Source organism: Vidua chalybeata, chromosome 38 (genome assembly GCF_026979565.1).
Source record: "Vidua chalybeata isolate OUT-0048 chromosome 38, bVidCha1 merged haplotype, whole genome shotgun sequence".
Lineage (NCBI taxonomy): Eukaryota > Metazoa > Chordata > Aves > Passeriformes > Viduidae > Vidua > Vidua chalybeata.
The window spans coordinates 14,580-34,316 of NC_071567.1; the positions used below are offsets into that span (position 1 = coordinate 14,580).

Here is a 19,737-nt window from a genome sequence, read left to right on the forward strand (position 1 = left end):
GGGGGAAGGGTTAAAAAAAGGTTAAAATTGGAGTTGGGGTTGCAGGTTTGGACTGGTTTCATACTGGTTTATACTGGTCCGTACTGGTCCATACTGGTTTATACTGGTCCATACTGGTCCATACTGGTCCATACTGGTCCATACTGGTTTATACTGGTCTATACTGGTCCTTACTGATCCTTACTGGTCCGTACTGGTCCATACTGGTCCATACTGGTCCATACTGGTCCATACTGGTCCATACTGGTTTATACTGGTCTATACTGGTCCTTACTGATCCTTACTGGTCCGTACTGGTCCATACTGGTCTATACTGGTCCATACTGGTCCATACTGGTCCATACTGGTTTATACTGGTCCATACTGGTCCATACTGGTCCATACTGGTTTATACTGGTCCATACTGGTCCATACTGGTCCATACTGGTCTATACTGGTTTATACTGGTTTATACTGGTCCTTACTGGTTTATACCGGTCCTTACTGGTTTATACTGGTCTATACTGGTTTATACTGGTCCATACCAGTCCATACTGGTCCTTACTGGTTTATACTGGTCCTTACTGGTTTATACTGGTCTGTACTGGTCCATACTGGTCTATACTGGTCCATACTGGTTTATACTGGTCCATACTGGTTTATACTGGTCCATACTGGTCCATACCGGTCCTTACTGGTTTATACTGGTCCATACTGGTTTATACTGGTCCATACTGGTCCATACCGGTCCTTACTGGTTTATACTGGTCCATACTGGTTTATACTGGTCCATACTGGTCCATACCGGTCCTTACTGGTTTATACTGGTCCATACTGGTTTATACTGGTCCATACTGGTCCATACCGGTCCTTACTGGTTTATACTGGTCCTTACTGGTCTATACTGGTTTATACTGGTCCATACCGGTCCATACTGGTCCTTACTGGTTTATACTGGTCCTTACTGGTTTATACTGGTCTGTACTGGTCCATACTGGTCTATACTGGTCCATACTGATTTATACTGGTCCATACTGGTCCATACTGGTCCATACTGGTTTATACTGGTCTGTACTGGTCAGTGCTGCGCTGCCTGGGCCTGCCCACCCGCACGGTGACCAACTACAACTCCGCACACGACACGGACACGTCGCTCACCACCGACATCTACCTGGACGAGGCCATGCGGCCCCTGGAGCGCCTCAACACCGACTCCGTCTGGTACTGGTTTATACTGGTTTATACTGGTTTGGACTGGGAGGGACTGGGAGGGACTGGGAGGGGGCAGAGGGCGGAGAAACGGGGAAAAAAAGGGAGAAAAACGGGTGAAAAATGGGGGAAATATGGGGGAGAAAGGGTTAAAAATGGGGAAAAAGGAGTTTTGGGGTTACTGGTTTATACTGGTTTATACTGGTTTATACTGGTTTGGACTGGTTTGTACTGGGAGGGAGCAGAGGGCGGGGAAATGGGGAAAAAACGGCGGAAAATGGGCGAAAACCAGGGAAAAAATGGGTGACAAAGGGTTAAAAATGGGGAAAAAAGGGTTAAAAGGGGATTTGGGGTTACTGGTTTGTACTGGTTTGGACTGGTTTATACTGGTTTCATACTGGTTTGGACTGGTTTGTACTGGGAGGGGGCAGAGGGCAAAAAAAACGGGGGAAAATGGCGACAAACGGGTGAAAAACGGGGGAAATATGGGGGAGAAAGGGTTAAAAATGGGGAAAAAGGGGGCTTGGGGTTACTGGTTTGTACTGGTTTGTACTGGTTTATACTGGTTTATACTGGTATGGACTGGTTTGTACTGGGAGGGAGCAGAGGGCGAAGAAACGGGGGGAAAAGGGTTAAAAACGGGCGAAAAATGGGGAAAAATATGGGGGAGAAAGGGTTAAAAATGGAGGAGAAAGGGTTAAAAGGGGGTTTAGAGTTACTGGTTTATACTGGTTTATACTGGTTTGGACTGGTTTGGACTGGTTCATACTGGGAGGGACTGGTTTATACTGGTTTGCGCTGGGAGGGGGCAGAGGGCGAAGAAAGGGGAAAAAACGGCGAAAAATGGGGGGAAAATGGGGTAAAAAGGGTTAAAATGGGGTTTGGGGTTACTGGTCCATACTGGTTTGTACTGGTCCATACTGGTTTATACTGGTTTATACTGGTTTATACTGGTCCAAACTGGTCCATACTGGTCCATACTGGTTTATACTGGTTTATACTGGTCCATACTGGTTTATACTGGTCCATACTGGTCCATACCGGTCCATACTGGTTTATACTGGTCCATACCGGTCCATACTGGTTTATACTGGTCCATACTGGTTTATACTGGTCCATACTGGTTTATACTGGTCCATACTGGTCCATACTGGTCCATACTGGTCCATACCGGTCCATACTGGTTTATACTGGTCCATACCGGTCCATACTGGTTTATACTGGTCCATACTGGTCTGTACTGGTCCATACTGGTTTATACTGGTCCATACTGGTCCATACTGGTCCGTACTGGTCCATACTGGTCCATACCGGTCCATACCGGTCCATACTGGTCCATACTGGTCCATACTGGTTTATACTGGTCCATACCGGTCCATACTGGTTTATACTGGTCCATACTGGTCCATACTGTTCCATACTGGTTTATACTGGTCCATACTGGTTTATACTGGTTTATACTGGTCCGTACTGGTCCGTACTGGTCCATACTGGTCCATACTGGTCCATACTGGTCCATACTGGTCCGTACTGGTTTATACTGGTCCATACTGGTTTATACTGGTCCGTACTGGTCCGTACTGGTCCATACTGGTCCGTACTGGTCCATACTGGTTTATACTGGTCCGTACTGGTGCAGGAACTTCCACGTGTGGAACGACTGCTGGATGAAGCGGCCGGATCTGCCCGACGGCTACGACGGCTGGCAGGTGGTGGATGCCACGCCCCAGGAGACCAGCAGCGGTACTGGTTTATACTGGTTTATACTGGTTCATACTGGTTCATACTGGTTTATACTGGTTCATACTGGGAGGGGGCTGGGAGGGGGAAAACGGGGGAAAAAACGGCAGGGAAAGGGTTAAAAATGGGGAAAATGGGGGGAAAATGGGGATTTGGGGTTACTGGTTTGTACTGGTTTATACTGGTTTGGGACTGGGAGTTACTGGTTTATACTGGTTTATACTGGTTTGTACTGGTTTGGGAATGGGTGTTACTGGTTTATACTGGGAAGGGACTGGGAGGGGATTTGGGGGTGCTGGGAGGGGATTAAAGGGTTAAAAATGGGGAAAATGGGGGGAAAATGGGGATTTGGGGTTACTGGTTTATACTGGTTTGGGACTGGGAGTCACTGGTTTATACTGGTTTATACTGGTTTGTACTGGGAGGGGACTGGGAGGGGATTTGGGGGCACTGGGAGGGGAATAAAGGGTTAAAAATGGGGAAAATGGGGATTTGGGGTCACTGGTTTGTACTGGGAGGGGAGTGGGGGTTACTGGTTTATACTGGTTTGGGACTGGGTGTTACTGGTTTATACTGGTTTGGGACTGGGTGTTACTGGTTTATACTGGGAGGGGGCTGGGAGGGAAATGGGAGGGGGAAAATTGGGGGAAACGGTGAAAAAACGGCGGGAAAAGGGTTAAAAATGGGGAAAATGGGGGGGAAATGGGAATTTGGGGTTACTGGTTTATACTGGTTTGTACTGGTTTGTACTGGTCTGTACTGGTTTGTACTGGGAGGGACTGGGAGGGGGAAAAAGGGGGGGGAATGGCAGAAAAAGGGTTAAAAATGGGGGAAATGGGGAAAAAAGGGTTAAAAGGGGGTTTGGGGTTGCTGGTTTGGACTGGTTTGGACTGGTTTCATACTGGTTTGTACTGGTCCATACTGGTTTATACTGGGAGGGGACAGGCAGGAAGGGAAATGGGGGAAAAAGGGGGGAAATGGGAAATGAATGGTTAAAAATGGAGGGGAAAGTGGGGAAATGGGGATTGGGGTTACTGGTTCGAACTGGTTTGGACTGGTTTGGGACTGGGAGTCACTGGTTTATACTGGTTTGGACTGGTTTGGACTGGTTTGGGCATGGGGGGTTACTGGTTTGTACTGGGAGGACACTGGGAGGGGATTAAAGGGTTAAAAATGGTGGGAAATGGGGATTTTTTACACCGGTCCATACCAGTCCATACTGGTTTATACTGGTCTGTAGTGGCCCGTACTGGTCCATACTGGTTTATACTGGTCCATACTGGTTTACACTGGTCCATACTGGTTTATACTGGTTTATACTGGTCCATACTGGTCTGTACTGGTCCATACTGGTCCATACTGGTCCATACTGGTCCGTACTCGTCCATACTGGTCCATACTGGTTTATACTGGTCCGTACTGGTTTATACTGGTCCGTACTGGTCCATACTGGTCCATACTGGTCCATACTGGTCCATACTGGTCCGTACTGGTCCATACTGGTCCATACTGGTCCATACTGGTTTATACTGGTCCGTACTGGTTTATACTGGTCCATACTGGTCCATACTGGTCCGTACTGGTTTATACTGGTCCGTACTGGTCCGTACTGGTCCATACTGGTCCATACTGGTTTATACTGGTCCGTACTGGTCCATACTGGTTTATACTGGTCCGTACTGGTCCGTACTGGTCCATACTGGTTTATACTGGTCCGTACTGGTCTGTACTGGTCCATACTGGTCCATACTGGTCCGTACTGGTTTATACTGGTCCGTACTGGTCCGTACTGGTCCATACTGGTTTATACTGGTCCGTACTGGTCCATACTGGTCCGTACTGGTCCATACTGGTCCATACTGGTTTATACTGGTCCATACTGGTCCATACTGGTTTATACTGGTCTGTACTGGTCCGTACTGGTCCGTACTGGTTTATACTGGTCCGTACTGGTCCATACTGGTCCGTACTGGTCCATACTGGTCCGTACTGGTCCATACTGGTTTATACTGGTCCATACTGGTCCATACTGGTTTATACTGGTCTGTACTGGTCCATACTGGTCCGTACTGGTCCATACTGGTCCATACTGGTCCATACTGGTTTATACTGGTCCATACTGGTCCATACTGGTTTATACTGGTCCGTACTGATTTATACTGGTCCGTACTGGTCCATACTGGTCCATACTGGTCCATACTGGTCCATACTGGTCCGTACTGGTCCATACTGGTCCATACTGGTCCATACTGGTTTATACTGGTCCATACTGGTCCATACTGGTTTATACTGGTCCATACTGGTCCGTACTGGTCCATACTGGTCCGTACTGGTTTATACTGGTCCGTACTGGTCCATACTGGTCCGTACTGGTCCATACTGGTCCGTACTGGTCCATACTGGTTTATACTGGTCCATACTGGTCCATACTGGTTTATACTGGTCTGTACTGGTCCATACTGGTCCGTACTGGTCCATACTGGTCCATACTGGTCCATACTGGTTTATACTGGTCCATACTGGTCCATACTGGTTTATACTGGTCCGTACTGATTTATACTGGTCCGTACTGGTCCATACTGGTCCATACTGGTCCATACTGGTCCATACTGGTCCGTACTGGTTTATACTGGTCCGTACTGGTCCGTACTGGTCCATACTGGTTTATACTGGTCCGTACTGGTCCATACTGGTCCGTACTGGTCCATACTGGTCCATACTGGTTTATACTGGTCCATACTGGTCCGTACTGGTCCATACTGGTCCGTACTGGTTTATACTGGTCCGTACTGGTCCATACTGGTCCATACTGGTCCATACTGGTCCATACTGGTCCATACTGGTCCGTACTGGTCCGTACTGGTCCATACTGGTCCGTACTGGTTCCAGGCCTGTTCTGCTGCGGGCCCTGCTCGGTCACGGCCGTCAAGAACGGCGACGTTTTCCTCAAGTACGACACGCCCTTCGTCTTCGCCGAGGTGGGCGGGGCTCCTCATGCAAATTAGGAGCCTCTAATTACCCTCTAATTAACCTCGCCAGCCTCCGCGGTCGGTGGCGGTGAAGGGGGGGCGGGGATTAATTATGCAAATGAGGCGGGTGGTTATGGAAATGAGTGGAGCGGACGAGGACTTGTGCTGGCAGCGGTGGTGGGCGGGGCGTGATTATGCAAATGAGGGGTTAATTTGGTGGGTGGGGCATGATTATGCAAATGAGGGGTTAATTAGGTGGGTAATGTTGCTAAAAGGGGGGTGATTAATTATGCAAATGAGGTGGTTAATGGTGGAGAATAAGCAATGGCCGTGCGCTGGAGGCTTGGGTTTGTGGGCGTGGCTTTGATATGCAAATGAGTCATTAATTAGGCCAATTAATCTGCATAATTAATGATGCTATGGGGGGATTATTAACTACGCAAATGATTTCATTAATTACGGAAATGAGCACCTGAACAATGGCAGTTTGAAATGCAAGGAGTGGCTTAATTATGCAAATGAGGGCTTGATTATGCTAATTAATAGGTGTAATTAACAGTGCTGCTGAGAGGTGTGCTTAATTATGCAAATGAGATCGTTAATTAAGGAAAGGAGAAGGCCAACAATGGCAACGCACCGGCGGCTTGCGGTGGTGGGTGTGGTGTAATTATGCAAATCAAGCCTTAATTATGCTAATTAGCCGAGGTAACTAAAGGCGCTGAGGGGGTGATCACTAATTATGCAAATGAGGCCGTCAGGGGCATGTCCTAATTACATAAACCAGGGTTAATTAGCCTAACAAAGACTCATAATTAACAGTGCTGCTGTGGGGGGTTATAAGCAGCGTTAATAACCTAATCAATTATGCAAATTGGCTGATTAATTATGCAGGTGAACAACGACAAGGTGTGCTGGCAGCGGCAGCACACAAACCTAATTACGCAGAGCAGGGTTAATTAACTAACAATGGAACACAATTAACAGTGCTGCTGTGGGGGGTTATAAGCAGCGTTAATAACCTAATTAATTATGCAAATTGGCTCATTAATTACGCAGGTGAACAGCGACAAGGTGTACTGGCAGCGGCAGCCGCACGGCGGCTTCGCCGTGGTGCACGTGGAGGAGCGCGCGATCGGCCGGAGGATCAGCACGCTGGGGGCCGGCTCTGCGGCCAGAGTGGACATCACTGACCAGTACAAACACCCCGAGGGTCAGTGAGTGACCACCGAGTGACCACTGAGTGACCACTGACCCCCGAGTGACCAATGAGTGACCAATGAGTGACCAATGAGTGACCAATGAGTGACCAATGAGTGACCGCAGGAGCAGCACGCTGGGGGCCGGCTCTGCGGCCAGAGTGGACATCACTGACCAGTACAAACACCCCGAGGGTCAGTGAGTGACCACCGAGTGACCACTGAGTGACCACTGACCCCCGAGTGACCAATGAGTGACCAATGAGTGACCAATGAGTGACCAATGAGTGACCAATGAGTGACCGCAGGAGCAGCACGCTGGGGGCCGGCTCTGCGGCCAGAGTGGACATCACTGACCAGTACAAACACCCCGAGGGTCAGTGAGTGACCACCGAGTGACCACTGACCCCTGAGTGACCAATGAGTGACCAATGAGTGACCAATGAGTGACCAATGAGTGACCAATGAGTGACCGCAGGATCAGCACGCTGGGGGCCGGCTCTGCGGCCAGAGTGGACATCACTGACCAGTACAAACACCCCCAGGAGCAGTGACCAATGAGTGGCCAATGGCCACTGAGTGACCAATGAGTGACCACTGACCCTTGAGTGAGCTGACTTTGGACCCAGCCATTGACCACTGACCCCACCAATGACCCCTTGGCCCAACCAATGACCATTGGCCCAACCAATGACCATTGACCCAACCAATGACCATTGACCCAACCAATGACCATTGACCCAACTATTGACCATTGACCCAACCAATGACCATTGACCTAACCCTTGACCCAAACAATGACCATTGACCCAACCAATGACCACTGATCCCCCCAATGACCATTGACCCAACCAATGACCATTGACCCAACCAATGGCCATTGACCCCCCCAATGACCTCTTGACCCAACCAATGACCACTGACCCCCCCAATGACCATTGACCCAACCAATGACCAATGACCCAACCAATGACCACTGACCCAACCAATGACCATTGACCCAACCAATGACCATTGACCCAACCAATGACCAATGACCCAACCAATGACCATTGACCCAACCAATGACCATTGACCCAACCAATGACCAATGACCCCCCCAATGACCCCTTGACCCAACTCTTGACCCAACCAATGACCATTGACCCAACTCTTCACCCAACCAATGACCATTGACCCCCCCAATGACCATTGACCCAACCAATGACCCCTTGACCCAACTCTTGACCCAACCAATGACCATTGACCCCCCCAATGACCATTGACCCCCCCAATGACCTCTTGACCCAACCAATGACCCCTTGACCCCCCCAATGACCATTGACCCAACCAATGACCATTGACCCAACCAATGACCCCTTGACCCAACTCTTGACCCAACCAATGACCATTGACCCAACCAATGACCAATGACCCCCCCAATGACCCCTTGACCCCTGTGCCCCGGCCAGGCTCGGAGGAGGAGCGCCGCGCCGTCTCCGCGGCCACGTCCCACGGCTCGCGGCCGCGCCAGCGCGGCCCCACCTCGTCCGGAGAGGTGACGCTGACCGTCGGGGCCGGTCCGGCCGTGGCCGGAGCCGACCTGGAGCTGCGGGCGGTGGTCAAGAACCAGGGGCCGGAGCCTCGGACGCTGCGGCTGCGCTTCTCCCTCTGCGCCGTCCACTACACCGGAGTGGCCGGAGCCGCCTTCCGGCAGGAGCAGCACAGCCGGACGCTGCCGCCGGGCCAGGGTGAGCCGCTGCTTCATACTGGTTCATACTGGTTTGTACTGGTTTGTACTGGTTTGTACTGGTTTGGTACTGGTTTATACTGGGAGGGGGTTTTGGGTCACCCAAAGGGTGAAAAATGGGGAAAATCGGTGGTAAAGTCAGTATTTGGTACTGGTTTATACTGGTTTGGTACTGGTTTGCACTGGTTTATACTGGTTTATACTGGTTTGTACTGGTTTGTACTGGTTTGTACTGGTTTATACTGGGAGGGGACTGGAAGGGACTGGTTTATACTGGTTTGTACTGGGAGGGGGTTTTGAGGGGATTTTGGGGGGTTTTGGGTCGCCCAAAGGGTGAAAAATGGGGGGGGGGAATTGGTGTGGAATTCAGTATTTGGTACTGGTTTATACTGGTTTGGTACTGGTTTGTACTGGTTTATACTGGTTTATAGTCATTTGATACCAGTTTATACTGGTTTGTACTGGTTTATACTGGTTTATACCAGTTTGGTACTGGTTTATGCTGGTTTGGTACTGGTTTATACTGGTTTATAGTGGTTTATACTGGTTTATACTGGTTTGGAACTGGTTTATACTGGTTTACACTGGTCCCTACTGGTTCAAACTGGTTTATATTGGTTTATACTGGTTTGGTACTGGTTTATACTGGTTTATACTGGTCCATACTGGTTCAAACTGGTTTGTATTGGTTTATTCTGGTTTGATACCAGTTTGTACTGGTTTGGTACTGGTTTATACTGGTTTTTATTGGTTTATACTGGGAGGGCCAGGGCAGCGCCACCCCTTCAATGCCACACCCGGGGACCCCCCAGGACCCCCCAAAATGTCCCCAAGGTGTCCACAAGGTGTCCCCAGGGTGTCCCCAGGTGTCCCCAAAGTGTCCCCAAAATGTCCCCAGGGTGTCCCCAAAGTGTCCCCAGGTGTCCCCAGGGTGTCCCCAAAGTGTCCCCAGGGTGTCCCCAAAGTGTCCCCAGGTGTCCCCAGGTGTCCCTAGGATGTCCCCAGGTGTCCCCAGGATGTCCCCAAAGTGTCCCCAGGGTGTCCCCAAGGTGTCCCCAAGGTGTCCCCAGGGTGTCCCCAAGTGTCCCCAAAGTGTCCCCAGGGTGTCCCCAGGTGTCCCCAGGTGTCCCCAAGGTGTCCCCAGGTGTCCCCAGGGTGTCCCCAAAGTGTCCCCAGGTGTCCCCAGGGTGTCCCCAAAGTGTCCCCAGGTGTCCCCAGGTGTCCCTAGGATGTCCCCAGGTGTCCCCAGGATGTCCCCAAAGTGTCCCCAGGGTGTCCCCAGGTGTCCCCAAGGTGTCCCCAGGGTGTCCCCAGGTGTCCCTGATGTCCCAAAGTGTCCCCAGGGTGTCCCCAGGTGTCCCCAAAATGTGCCCAGGGTGTCCCCAGGTGTCCCCAGGATGTCCCCAAAGTGTCCCCAGGTGTCCCCAAGGTGTCCCCAAAGTGTCCCCAGGTGTCCCCAGGGTGTCCCCAGGTGTCCCTAGGATGTCCCCAGGTGTCCCCAGGTGTCCCTAGGATGTCCCCAGGTGTCCCCAGGTGTCCCCAGGATGTCCCCAGGTGTCCCCAGGGTGTCCCCAAAGTGTCCCCAGGGTGTCCCCAAGGTGTCCCCAGGATGTCCCCAGGGTGTCCCCAGGGTGTCCCCAGGGTGTCCCTGATGTCCCAAAGTGTCCCCAGGGTGTCCCCAGGTGTCCCCAGGATGTCCCCAGGTGTCCCCAGGGTGTCCCCAGGGTGTCCCCAAGGTGTCCCCAGGTGTCCCCAGCCCCGTCCCATTGAGCTCCAACACGAGCCCCGAGCCCGGGGCCACCTTGGGGTCACCCAGGGCTGTCCGGGGATGTCCCCAATTTCCCCTGGGGTGTCCCCAGTGTCCCCCAGGGGTGTCCCCAGTGTCCCCCGTGATGTCCCCTGGGGGTGTCCCAAGTGTCCTTTGGGGTGTCCCCAACATCCCCTGGGGGTGTCCCCAACATCCCTTGGGGTGTCCCCGAGGTCCCCTGGGGTGTCCCCAATGTCCCCTTGGGGTGTCCCCAACATCCCCTGGGGGTGTCCCCAATGTCCCCTTGGGGTGTCCCCAACATCCCCTGGGGGTGTCCCCAATGTCCTTTGGGGTGTCCCCAACATCCCCTGGGGGTGTCCCCAATGTCCTTTGGGGTGTCCCCAACATCCCCTGGGGTGTCCTCAGTGTCCCCCCAATGATGTCCCCTTGGGGTGTCCCCAGTGTCCCCAGTAATGTCCCTTGGCGTGTCCCCAATGTCCTTTAGGGTGTCTCCAATGTCCCCTGGGGTGTCCCCAATGTCCTTTGGGGTGTCCCCAATGTCCCCTTGGGGTGTCCCTGATGTCCCTGGCATGTCCCCAATGTCCCTGGGGGTGTCCCAAACATCCCCTGGGGGTGTCCCCAATGTCTCCTGGGGTGTCCCCAATGTCCCCTTGGGGTGTCCCCAACATCCCCTGGGGGTGTCCCCAACATCCCCTGGGGTGTCCCCAATGTCCTTTGGCGTGTCCCCAATGTCCCCTGGGGGTGTCCCCTGGGTGTCCCCAATGTCCTTTGGGGTGTCCCCAACATCTCCTGGGGTGTCCCCAATGTCCCCTTGGGGTGTCCCCTCCATCCCGCGGGGTGTCCCCAGTGTCCTTTGGGGTGTCCCCAACAACCCCCGGGGTGTCCCCAATGTCCCCTTGGGGTGTCCACAATGTCCCCTGGGGGTGTCCCCAATGTCCCCTTGGGGTGTCCCCAACATCCCCTGGGGGTGTCCCCAACATCCCCTGGGGTGTCCCCAATGTCCTTTGGCGTGTCCCCAATGTCCCCTGGGGGTGTCCCCTGGGTGTCCCCAATGTCCTTTGGGGTGTCCCCAACATCCCCTGGGTGTCCCCAGTGTCCTTTGGGGTGTCCCCAACATCTCCTGGGGTGTCCCCAATGTCCTTTGGGGTGTCCCCAACATCCCCTGGGGGTGTCCCCAACATCCCTTGGGGTGCCCCCGAGGTCCCCTGGGGTGTCCCCAATGTCCCCTTGGGGTGTCCCCAACATCCCCTGGGGGTGTCCCCAATGTCCTTTAGGGTGTCCCCAATGTCCCCTTGGGGTGTCCCTGATGTCCCTGGCATGTCCCCAATGTCCCTGGGGGTGTCCCCAATGTCCCCTGGGGGTGTCCCCAATGTCCCCTGGGTGTCCCCAATGTCCTTTGGGGTGTCCCCAACATCTCCTGGGGTGTCCCCAATGTCCTTTGGGGTGTCCCCAATGTCCCCTGGGTGTCCCCAATGTCCCCTGGGGGTGTCCCCAACATCTCCTGGGGTGTCCCCAATGTCCTTTGGGGTGTCCCCAATGTCCTTTGGGGTGTCCCCAACATCCCCTGGGGGTGTCCCCAACATCCCTTGGGGTGCCCCCGAGGTCCCCTGGGGTGTCCCCAGTGTCCCTTGGGGTGTCCCCAATGTCCCCTGGGGTGTCCCCAATGTCCTTTGGGGTGTCCCCAACATCCCCTGGGAGTGTCCCCGATGTCCTTTGGGGTGTCCCCAACGTCCCCTGGGGGTGTCCCCAACATCCCTTGGGGTGCCCCCGAGGTCCCCTGGGGTGTCCCCAATGTCCTTTGGGGTGTCCCCAACGTCCCCCGGGGTGTCCCTGCCATCCCCCGGGTGTGTCCCCAACGACGCCGGCGTGTCCCCGCAGAGGAGGCGGTGGCCATGACGGTGACGTACGGCGAGTACCGGCCGCACGTGGGCGACCGGGCGGCGCTGAAGCTGACGGTGGCGGCGGGCGTGCAGGAGAGCGGCCAGGTGCTGGCCAAGGAGCTGCTGGTGCGGCTGCACACGCCCGAGCTCACGCTGACGGTAACGGCGGCGCCCCAAAAAACCCCAAAAGGGAACCGCGGAACATCCCCCAAAAAATCCCAAAAAGGAATTCCAAAAAAATCCCAAAAAGGAACCCCGAAAAATCCCAAAAAATCCCAAAAAGGAACACCGAAAAATCCAAAAAAATCCCAGAAAGGTATCCCAAAAAATCCCCAAAAATCCCAAAAAGGAACCGCGGAACATCCCAAAAAATCCCAAAAAGGAACCCCGAAAAATCCCAAAAAATTCCCAAAAGGAACCCCAAAAAATCCCAAAAAGGAACCGCGGAACATCCCCAAAAATCCCAAAAAGGAACCGCGGAACATCCCAAAAAATCCCAAAAAGGAATTCCAAAAAAATCCCAAAAAGGAACCCCAAAACATCCCAAAAAATCCCAAAAAGGAACCGCGGAACATCCCCAAAAATCCCAAAAAGGAATTCCAAAAAAATCCCAAAAAGGAACCCCGAAAAATCCCAAAAAATCCCAAAAAGGAATCCCGAAAAATCCCAAAAAATCCCAAAAAGGAATCCCGAAAAATCCAAAAAAAATCCCAGAAAGGTATCCCAAAAAATCCCCAAAAATCCCAAAAAGGAACCGCGGAACATCCCAAAAAATCCCAAAAAGGAACCCCGAAAAATCCCAAAAAATCCCAAAAAGGAACCCCGAAAAATCCCAAAAAATCCCAAAAAGGAATCCCGAAAAATCCCAAAAAATCCCAAAAAGGAATCCCGAAAAATCAAAAAAAATCCCAGAAAGGTATCCCAAAAAATCCCCAAAAATCCCAAAAAGGAACCGCGGAACATCCCAAAAAATCCCAAAAAGGAACCCCAAAAAATCCCAAAAAATTCCCAAAAGGAACCCCGAAAAATCCCAAAAAGGAACCGCGGAACATCCCCAAAAATCCCAAAAAGGAACCGCGGAACATCCCAAAAATCCCAAAAAGGAATCCCAAAAAATCCCAAAAAATTCCCAAAAGGAACCCCAAAAAATCCCAAAAGGAACCGCGGAACATCCCCAAAAATCCCAAAAAGGAACCGCGAAAAATGCCAAAAAATCCCAAAAAGGAATTCCAAAACATCCCAAAAAATCCCAAAAAGGAACCGCGGAACATCCCCAAAAATCCCAAAAAGGAATTCCAAAAAAATCCCAAAAAGGAACCCCAAAACATCCCAAAAAATCCCAAAAAGGAACCGCGGAACATCCCCAAAAATCCCAAAAAGGAACCGCGAAACATCCCCAAAAAATCCCAAAAAGGAACCGCGGAACATCCCCAAAAATCCCAAAAAGGAATTCCAAAAAAATCCCAAAAAGGAACACCAAAACATCCCAAAAAGGAATCCCAAAGGAATCCCAGAAAAATCCCAAAAATGAACCCCGAAAAATCAAAAAAAATCCCAAAAAGGAATCCCAGAAAAATCCCAAAATGAACCCTAAAAAATCCCAAAGGAATCCCAAAAAATCCCAAAGGAACCCCAAAAAAAAATCCCCAAAAAAATCCCAAAGAAAACCCAAACAATCCCAAAAGAATCCCGGGGATTTCGGGGATTTTTGTGTGGAATTTTTGGGCTGAATCCCGGCGATTTCTGGGATTTTTTGTGGAATTTTTGGGTTGAATCCCGGTGATTTCCGGGATTTTTGTGTGGAATTTTTGGGCTGAATCCCGGGGATTTTGGGGATTTTTGTGTGGAATTTTTGGGCTGAATCCCGGCCATTTCTGGGATTTTTGTGTGGAATTTTTGGGCTGAATCCCGCGGGTTTTTGGGATTTTGGGGATGGGATTTTTGTGTGGAATTTTTGGGCTGAATCCCGGTGATTTTGGGGATTTTTTGTGTGGAATTTTTGGGCTGAATCCCGGCGATTTCTGGGATTTTTGGGTGGAATTTTTGGGCTGAATCCCGCGGATTTCAGGGATTTTTGTGTGGAATTTTTGGGCTGAATCCCGGTGATTTCTGGGATTTTTGTGTGGAATTTTTGGGCTGAATCCCGCGGATTTCTGGGATTTTTGGGTGGAATTTTTGGGCTGAATCCCGCGGATTTCTGGGATTTTTGGGTGGAATTTTTGGGCTGAATCCCGCGGGTTTTTGGGATTTTGGGGATGGGATTTTTGTGTGGAATTTTTGGGCTGAATCCCGCGGATTTCTGGGATTTTTGGGATGGAATTTTTGGGCTGAATCCCGGGGATTTCGGGGATTTTTGTGTGGAATTTTTGGGCTGAATCCCGGCGATTTCTGGGATTTTTGTGTGGAATTTTTGGGCTGAATCCCGGCGATTTTGGGGATTTTTGTGTGGAAATTTTGGGCTGAATCCCGGCGATTTCGGGGATTTTTGGGTGGAATTTTTGGGCTCAATCCCGGTGATTTCGGGGATTTTTTGGGTGGAATTTTTGGGCTGAATCCCGCGGATTTCTGGGATTTTTGTGTGGAATTTTTGGGCTGAATCCCGGGGATTTTGGGGATTTTTGGGTGGAATTTTTGGGCTGAATCCCGCGGATTTCTGGGTTTTTTGTGTGGAATTTTTGGGCTGAATCCCGCGAATTTTTGGGATTTTGGGGATGGGATTTTTGTGTGGAATTTTTGGGCTGAATCCCGCGAATTTTTGGGATTTTGGGGATGGGATTTTTGTGTGGAATTTTTGGGCTGAATCCCGGCGATTTCTGGGATTTTTGTGTGGAATTTTTGGGCTGAATCCCGCGGATTTCGGGGATTTTTGTGTGGAATTTTTGGGCTGAATCCCGGGGATTTTGGGGAATTTTGTGTGGAATTTTTGGGCTGAATCCCGGCGATTTCGGGGATTTTTGTGTGGAATTTTTGGGCTGAATCCCGCGGATTTCTGGGATTTTTGTGTGGAATTTTTGGGCTGAATCCCGCGGATTTCGGGGATTTTTGTGTGGAATTTTTGGGCTGAATCCCGCGGATTTCGGGGATTTTTGTGTGGAATTTTTGGGCTCAATCCCGCGGGTTTCTGGGATTTTTGTGTGGAATTTTTGGGCTGAATCCCGCGGGTTTTTGGGATTTTGGGGATGGGATTTTTGGGTGGAATTTTTGGGCTGAATCCCGCGAATTTTTGGGATTTTGGGGATGGGATTTTTGTGTGGAATTTTTGGGCTGAATCCCGGCGATTTCTGGGATTTTTGTGTGGAATTTTTGGGTTGAATCCCGCGGGTTTCGGGGATTTTTGTCTGGAATTTTTGGGCTGAATCCCGCGGATTTCGGGGATTTTCGGGATGGGATTTTTTTGTGGAATTTTTGGGGTGAATCCCGGGGATTTTGGGGTTTTTTGTGTGGAATTTTTGGGCTGAATCCCGCGAATTTTTGGGATTTTGGGGATGTGATTTTTGTGTGGAATTTTTGGGCTGAATCCCGCGGGTTTTTGGGATTCTGGGGATGGGATTTTTGTGTGGAATTTTTGGGCTGAATCCCGCGGATTTCGGGGATTTTTGTGTGGAATTTTTGGGCTGAATCCCGCGGATTTCTGGGATTTTTGGGTGGAATTTTTGGGCTGAATCCCGCGGATTTCGGGGATTTTTGTGTGGATTTTTTGGGCTGAATCCCGGCGATTTCGGGGATTTTTGTGTGGAATTTTTGGGCTGAATCCCGGGGATTTTGGGGATTTTTGTGTGGAATTTTTGGGCTGAATCCTGCGGATTTCTGGGATTTTTGTGTGGATTTTTTTGGCTGAATCCCGGTGATTTCGGGGATTTTTTGTGTGGAATTTTTGGGCTGAATCCCGCGGATTTCGGGGATTTTTGTGTGGAATTTTTGGGCTGAATCCCGGGGATTTCAGGGATTTTTGTGTGGAATTTTTGTGTGGAATTTTTGGGCTGAATCCCGGTGATTTCGGGGATTTTTGTGTGGAATTTTTGGGCTGAATCCCGCGGGTTTTTGGGGTTCTGGGGATGTGATTTTTGTGTGGAATTTTTGGGCTCAATCCCGGGGATTTTGGGTCTCCCCAGCTGCTGGGCCCGGCCGAGGTCGGCCGCGCCGTGCCCGTCCAGGTCGTGTTCCAGAACCCTCTGCCGGAGCCGCTGGCCGGGGCCTCGCTGCGCATGGAGGGCGCCGGCATCGCCTGCCCCAAACCCGCGGCGCTGGGGTGAGACTGGTGCATACTGGTTTATACTGGTTTATACTGGGAAGGGGAAAATGGGGAAAAATGGGGAAAAATGGTCAAAATGTGGGTGAAAAATGGGTGAAAATGGGTTAAGAAAGGGTTAAAAATGGGTTAGGAAAGGGTTAAATTCGGATTTGGGGTTACTGGTTTATACTGGTTTATACTGGTTTATACTGGGAGGGGAAAATGGGGAAAAATGGGGGGAAAATGGTCAAAATGTGGGTGAAAATGGGTAAAAATGGGTTAAGAAAGGGTTAAAAATGAGTTAGGAAAGGGTTAAATTGGGATTTGGGGTTACTGGTTTGTACTGGTTTATACTGGTTTATACTGGTTTATACTGGGAGGGGGAAAATGGGGGAAAAAAGGTGAAAAATGGTCAAAATTTGGGTGAAAATGGGTAAAAATGGGTTAAGAAAGGGTTAAAAATGGGTTAGGAAAGGGTTGAATTGGGATTTGGGGTTACTGGTTTATACTGGGAGGGACTGGGAGGGACTGGGAGGAACTGGTTTATACTGGTTTATACTGGGAGGGGAAAAATGGGGGAAAATGGGGGAAAATTGGTCAAAATTTGATTGAAAAATGGGTCAAAATGGGTTAAGAAAGGTTTAAAAAGTGGTTAGGAAGGGGTTAAATTGGGATTTGGGGTTACTGGTTTATACTGGTTTATACTGGTTTATACTGGTTTATACTGGTTTATACTGGGAGGGACTGGGAGGAACTGGTTTATACTGGTTTATACTGGGAGGGGGGAAACGGGGGAAAATGGGGGAAAATTGGTTAAAATTTGATTGAAAAATGGGTAAAAAAGGGTTAAGAAAGGGTTAAAAATGGGTTAGGAAAGGGTTAAATTGGGATTTGGGGTTACTGGTTTGTACTGGTTTATACTGGTCCATACTGGTCCATACTGGTTTATACTGGTCCATACTGGTCCATACTGGTCCATACTGGTCCATACTGGTCCATACTGGTCCGTACTGGTTTATACTGGTCCATACTGGTCCATACTGGTTTATACTGGTTTATACTGGTCCATACTGGTCCATACTGGTTTATACTGGTCCGTACTGGTTTATACTGGTCCGTACTGGTCCATACTGGTCCATACTGGTCCATACTGGTTTATACTGGTCCGTACTGGTCCATACTGGTCCATACTGGTCCATACTGGTCCATACTGGTCCGTACTGGTCCATACTGGTCCATACTGGTTTATACTGGTCCATACTGGTCCGTACTGGTCCATACTGGTCCGTACTGGTCCATACTGGTCCATACTGGTCCATACTGGTTTATACTGGTCCATACTGGTCCGTACTGGTCCATACTGGTCCGTACTGGTCCATACTGGTCCGTACTGGTTTATACTGGTCCATACTGGTCCCTACTGGTCCATACTGGTCCGTACTGGTCCATACTGGTCCGTACTGGTCCATACTGGTCCGTACTGGTCCATACTGGTCCGTACTGGTTTATACTGGTCCATACTGGTCCCTACTGGTCCATACTGGTCCATACTGGTCCATACTGGTCCCTACTGGTCCATACTGGTCCATACTGGTCCATACTGGTTTATACTGGTCCATACTGGTCTATTCCGGCTCTCACGGCTCCTTTCCCGCGCAGCTCGCTGGGGGCGGGGCAGACGCTCCGCCTCAGCCAATCAGTGACGCCGCTGCGCGCCGGGCAGCGCCGCCTGGCGGCCACGCTGGAGAGCGCAGCGCTGCCGCCCGTGCACGGCAGCCTCCAGTTCCAGGCGCTTACTGGGAGCACTGGGAGCACTGGGAGCCTTACTGGGAACACTGGGAGCCTTACTGGGAACACTGGGAGCCTCGCTGGGAGCGCCGCGAGCCTTACCGGGAACGCTGGGAGCGCCGGGAACGCCGGCGGCGGCGGCAGGAGGCGGCGCAGGAGGAGGGGGAGGCCCGGGGGCAGCACGGGGGGGTGAACTGGGAGCACTGGTTTGTACTGGGAGCACTGGTTTGTACTGGGAGCGCTGGGAGGGGGCACTGGGAGCACTGGTTTGTACTGGGAGCGCTGGGAGGGGCACTGGGAGCACTGGTTTGTACTGGGAGCACTGGTTTGTACTGGGAGCGCTGGGAGGGGGCACTGGGAGCACTGGTTTGTACTGGGAGCGCTGGGAGGGGGCACTGGGAGCACTGGTTTGTACTGGGAGCGCTGGGAGGGGGCACTGGGAGCACTGGTTTGTACTGGGAGCGCTGGGAGGGGGCACTGGGAGCACTGGTTTGTACTGGGAGCACTGGTTTGTACTGGGAGCGCTGGGAGGGGGCACTGGGAGCACTGGTTTGTACTGGGAGCGCTGGAGGGGGCACTGGGAGCACTGGTTTGTACTGGGAGCGCTGGGAGGGGGCACTGGGAGCACTGGTTTGTACTGGGAGCGCTGGGAGGGGGCACTGGGAGCACTGGGATGGGTTACTGGGGGTTACTGGTCCATACTGGGAGCACTGGGAGCAGTTACTGGGGGTCACTGGGGGTCACTGGTCCATACTGGGAGCACTGGGAGCAGTTACTTGTTCATACTGGGAGCACTGGGATGGGTTACTGGGGGTCACTGGTCCATACTGGGAGCACTGGGAGCAGTTACTTGTTCATACTGGGAGCACTGGGATGGGTTACTGGGGGTCACTGGTCCATACTGGGAGCACTGGGAGCAGTTACTGGGGGTCACTGGGGGTCAGTGGTCCATACTGGGAGCACTGGGAGGGGTCACTGGTTCATACTGGGAGCACTGGGAGGGGTTACTGGGGGTCACTGGTCCATACTGGTCCATACTGGGAGCACTGGGAGGGGTCACGGGGGTCACTGGTCCATACTGGTCCATACTGGCTCGTACTGGTCCATACTGGTCCATACTGGGAGCACCGGGACCGCCCCAGCCCCCTCCCCGCCCCTCCCGGTGACGTCGCCGCCCCGCGATGACGTCACTTTCCCGCCCTCCAATAAAAGCGCAGTTCAAAACCCGCCGCGAGTGACGTCATTCAG

At 51.6% G+C, this 19,737-nt stretch overlaps 1 protein-coding gene across 1 annotated transcript in view; it reads left to right on the forward strand.

Annotated features, from left to right (window-relative positions):
- Positions 1-19,737, forward strand: part of LOC128802333 (protein-glutamine gamma-glutamyltransferase K-like) — a gene marked incomplete at its 5' end in the record, with an annotated part of 50,065 nt that overhangs the window by 13,061 nt on the left and 17,267 nt on the right. The window contains 8 exons of the mRNA XM_053968651.1: positions 1,062-1,200; positions 2,828-2,931; positions 5,818-5,906; positions 6,954-7,107; positions 8,545-8,823; positions 12,469-12,629; positions 16,583-16,719; positions 18,361-18,678. Of these exons, the coding sequence (XP_053824626.1) occupies positions 1,062-1,200; positions 2,828-2,931; positions 5,818-5,906; positions 6,954-7,107; positions 8,545-8,823; positions 12,469-12,629; positions 16,583-16,719; positions 18,361-18,678 (1,381 nt within the window). The remainder of the gene's footprint in view (positions 1-1,061; positions 1,201-2,827; positions 2,932-5,817; positions 5,907-6,953; positions 7,108-8,544; positions 8,824-12,468; positions 12,630-16,582; positions 16,720-18,360; positions 18,679-19,737) is intronic.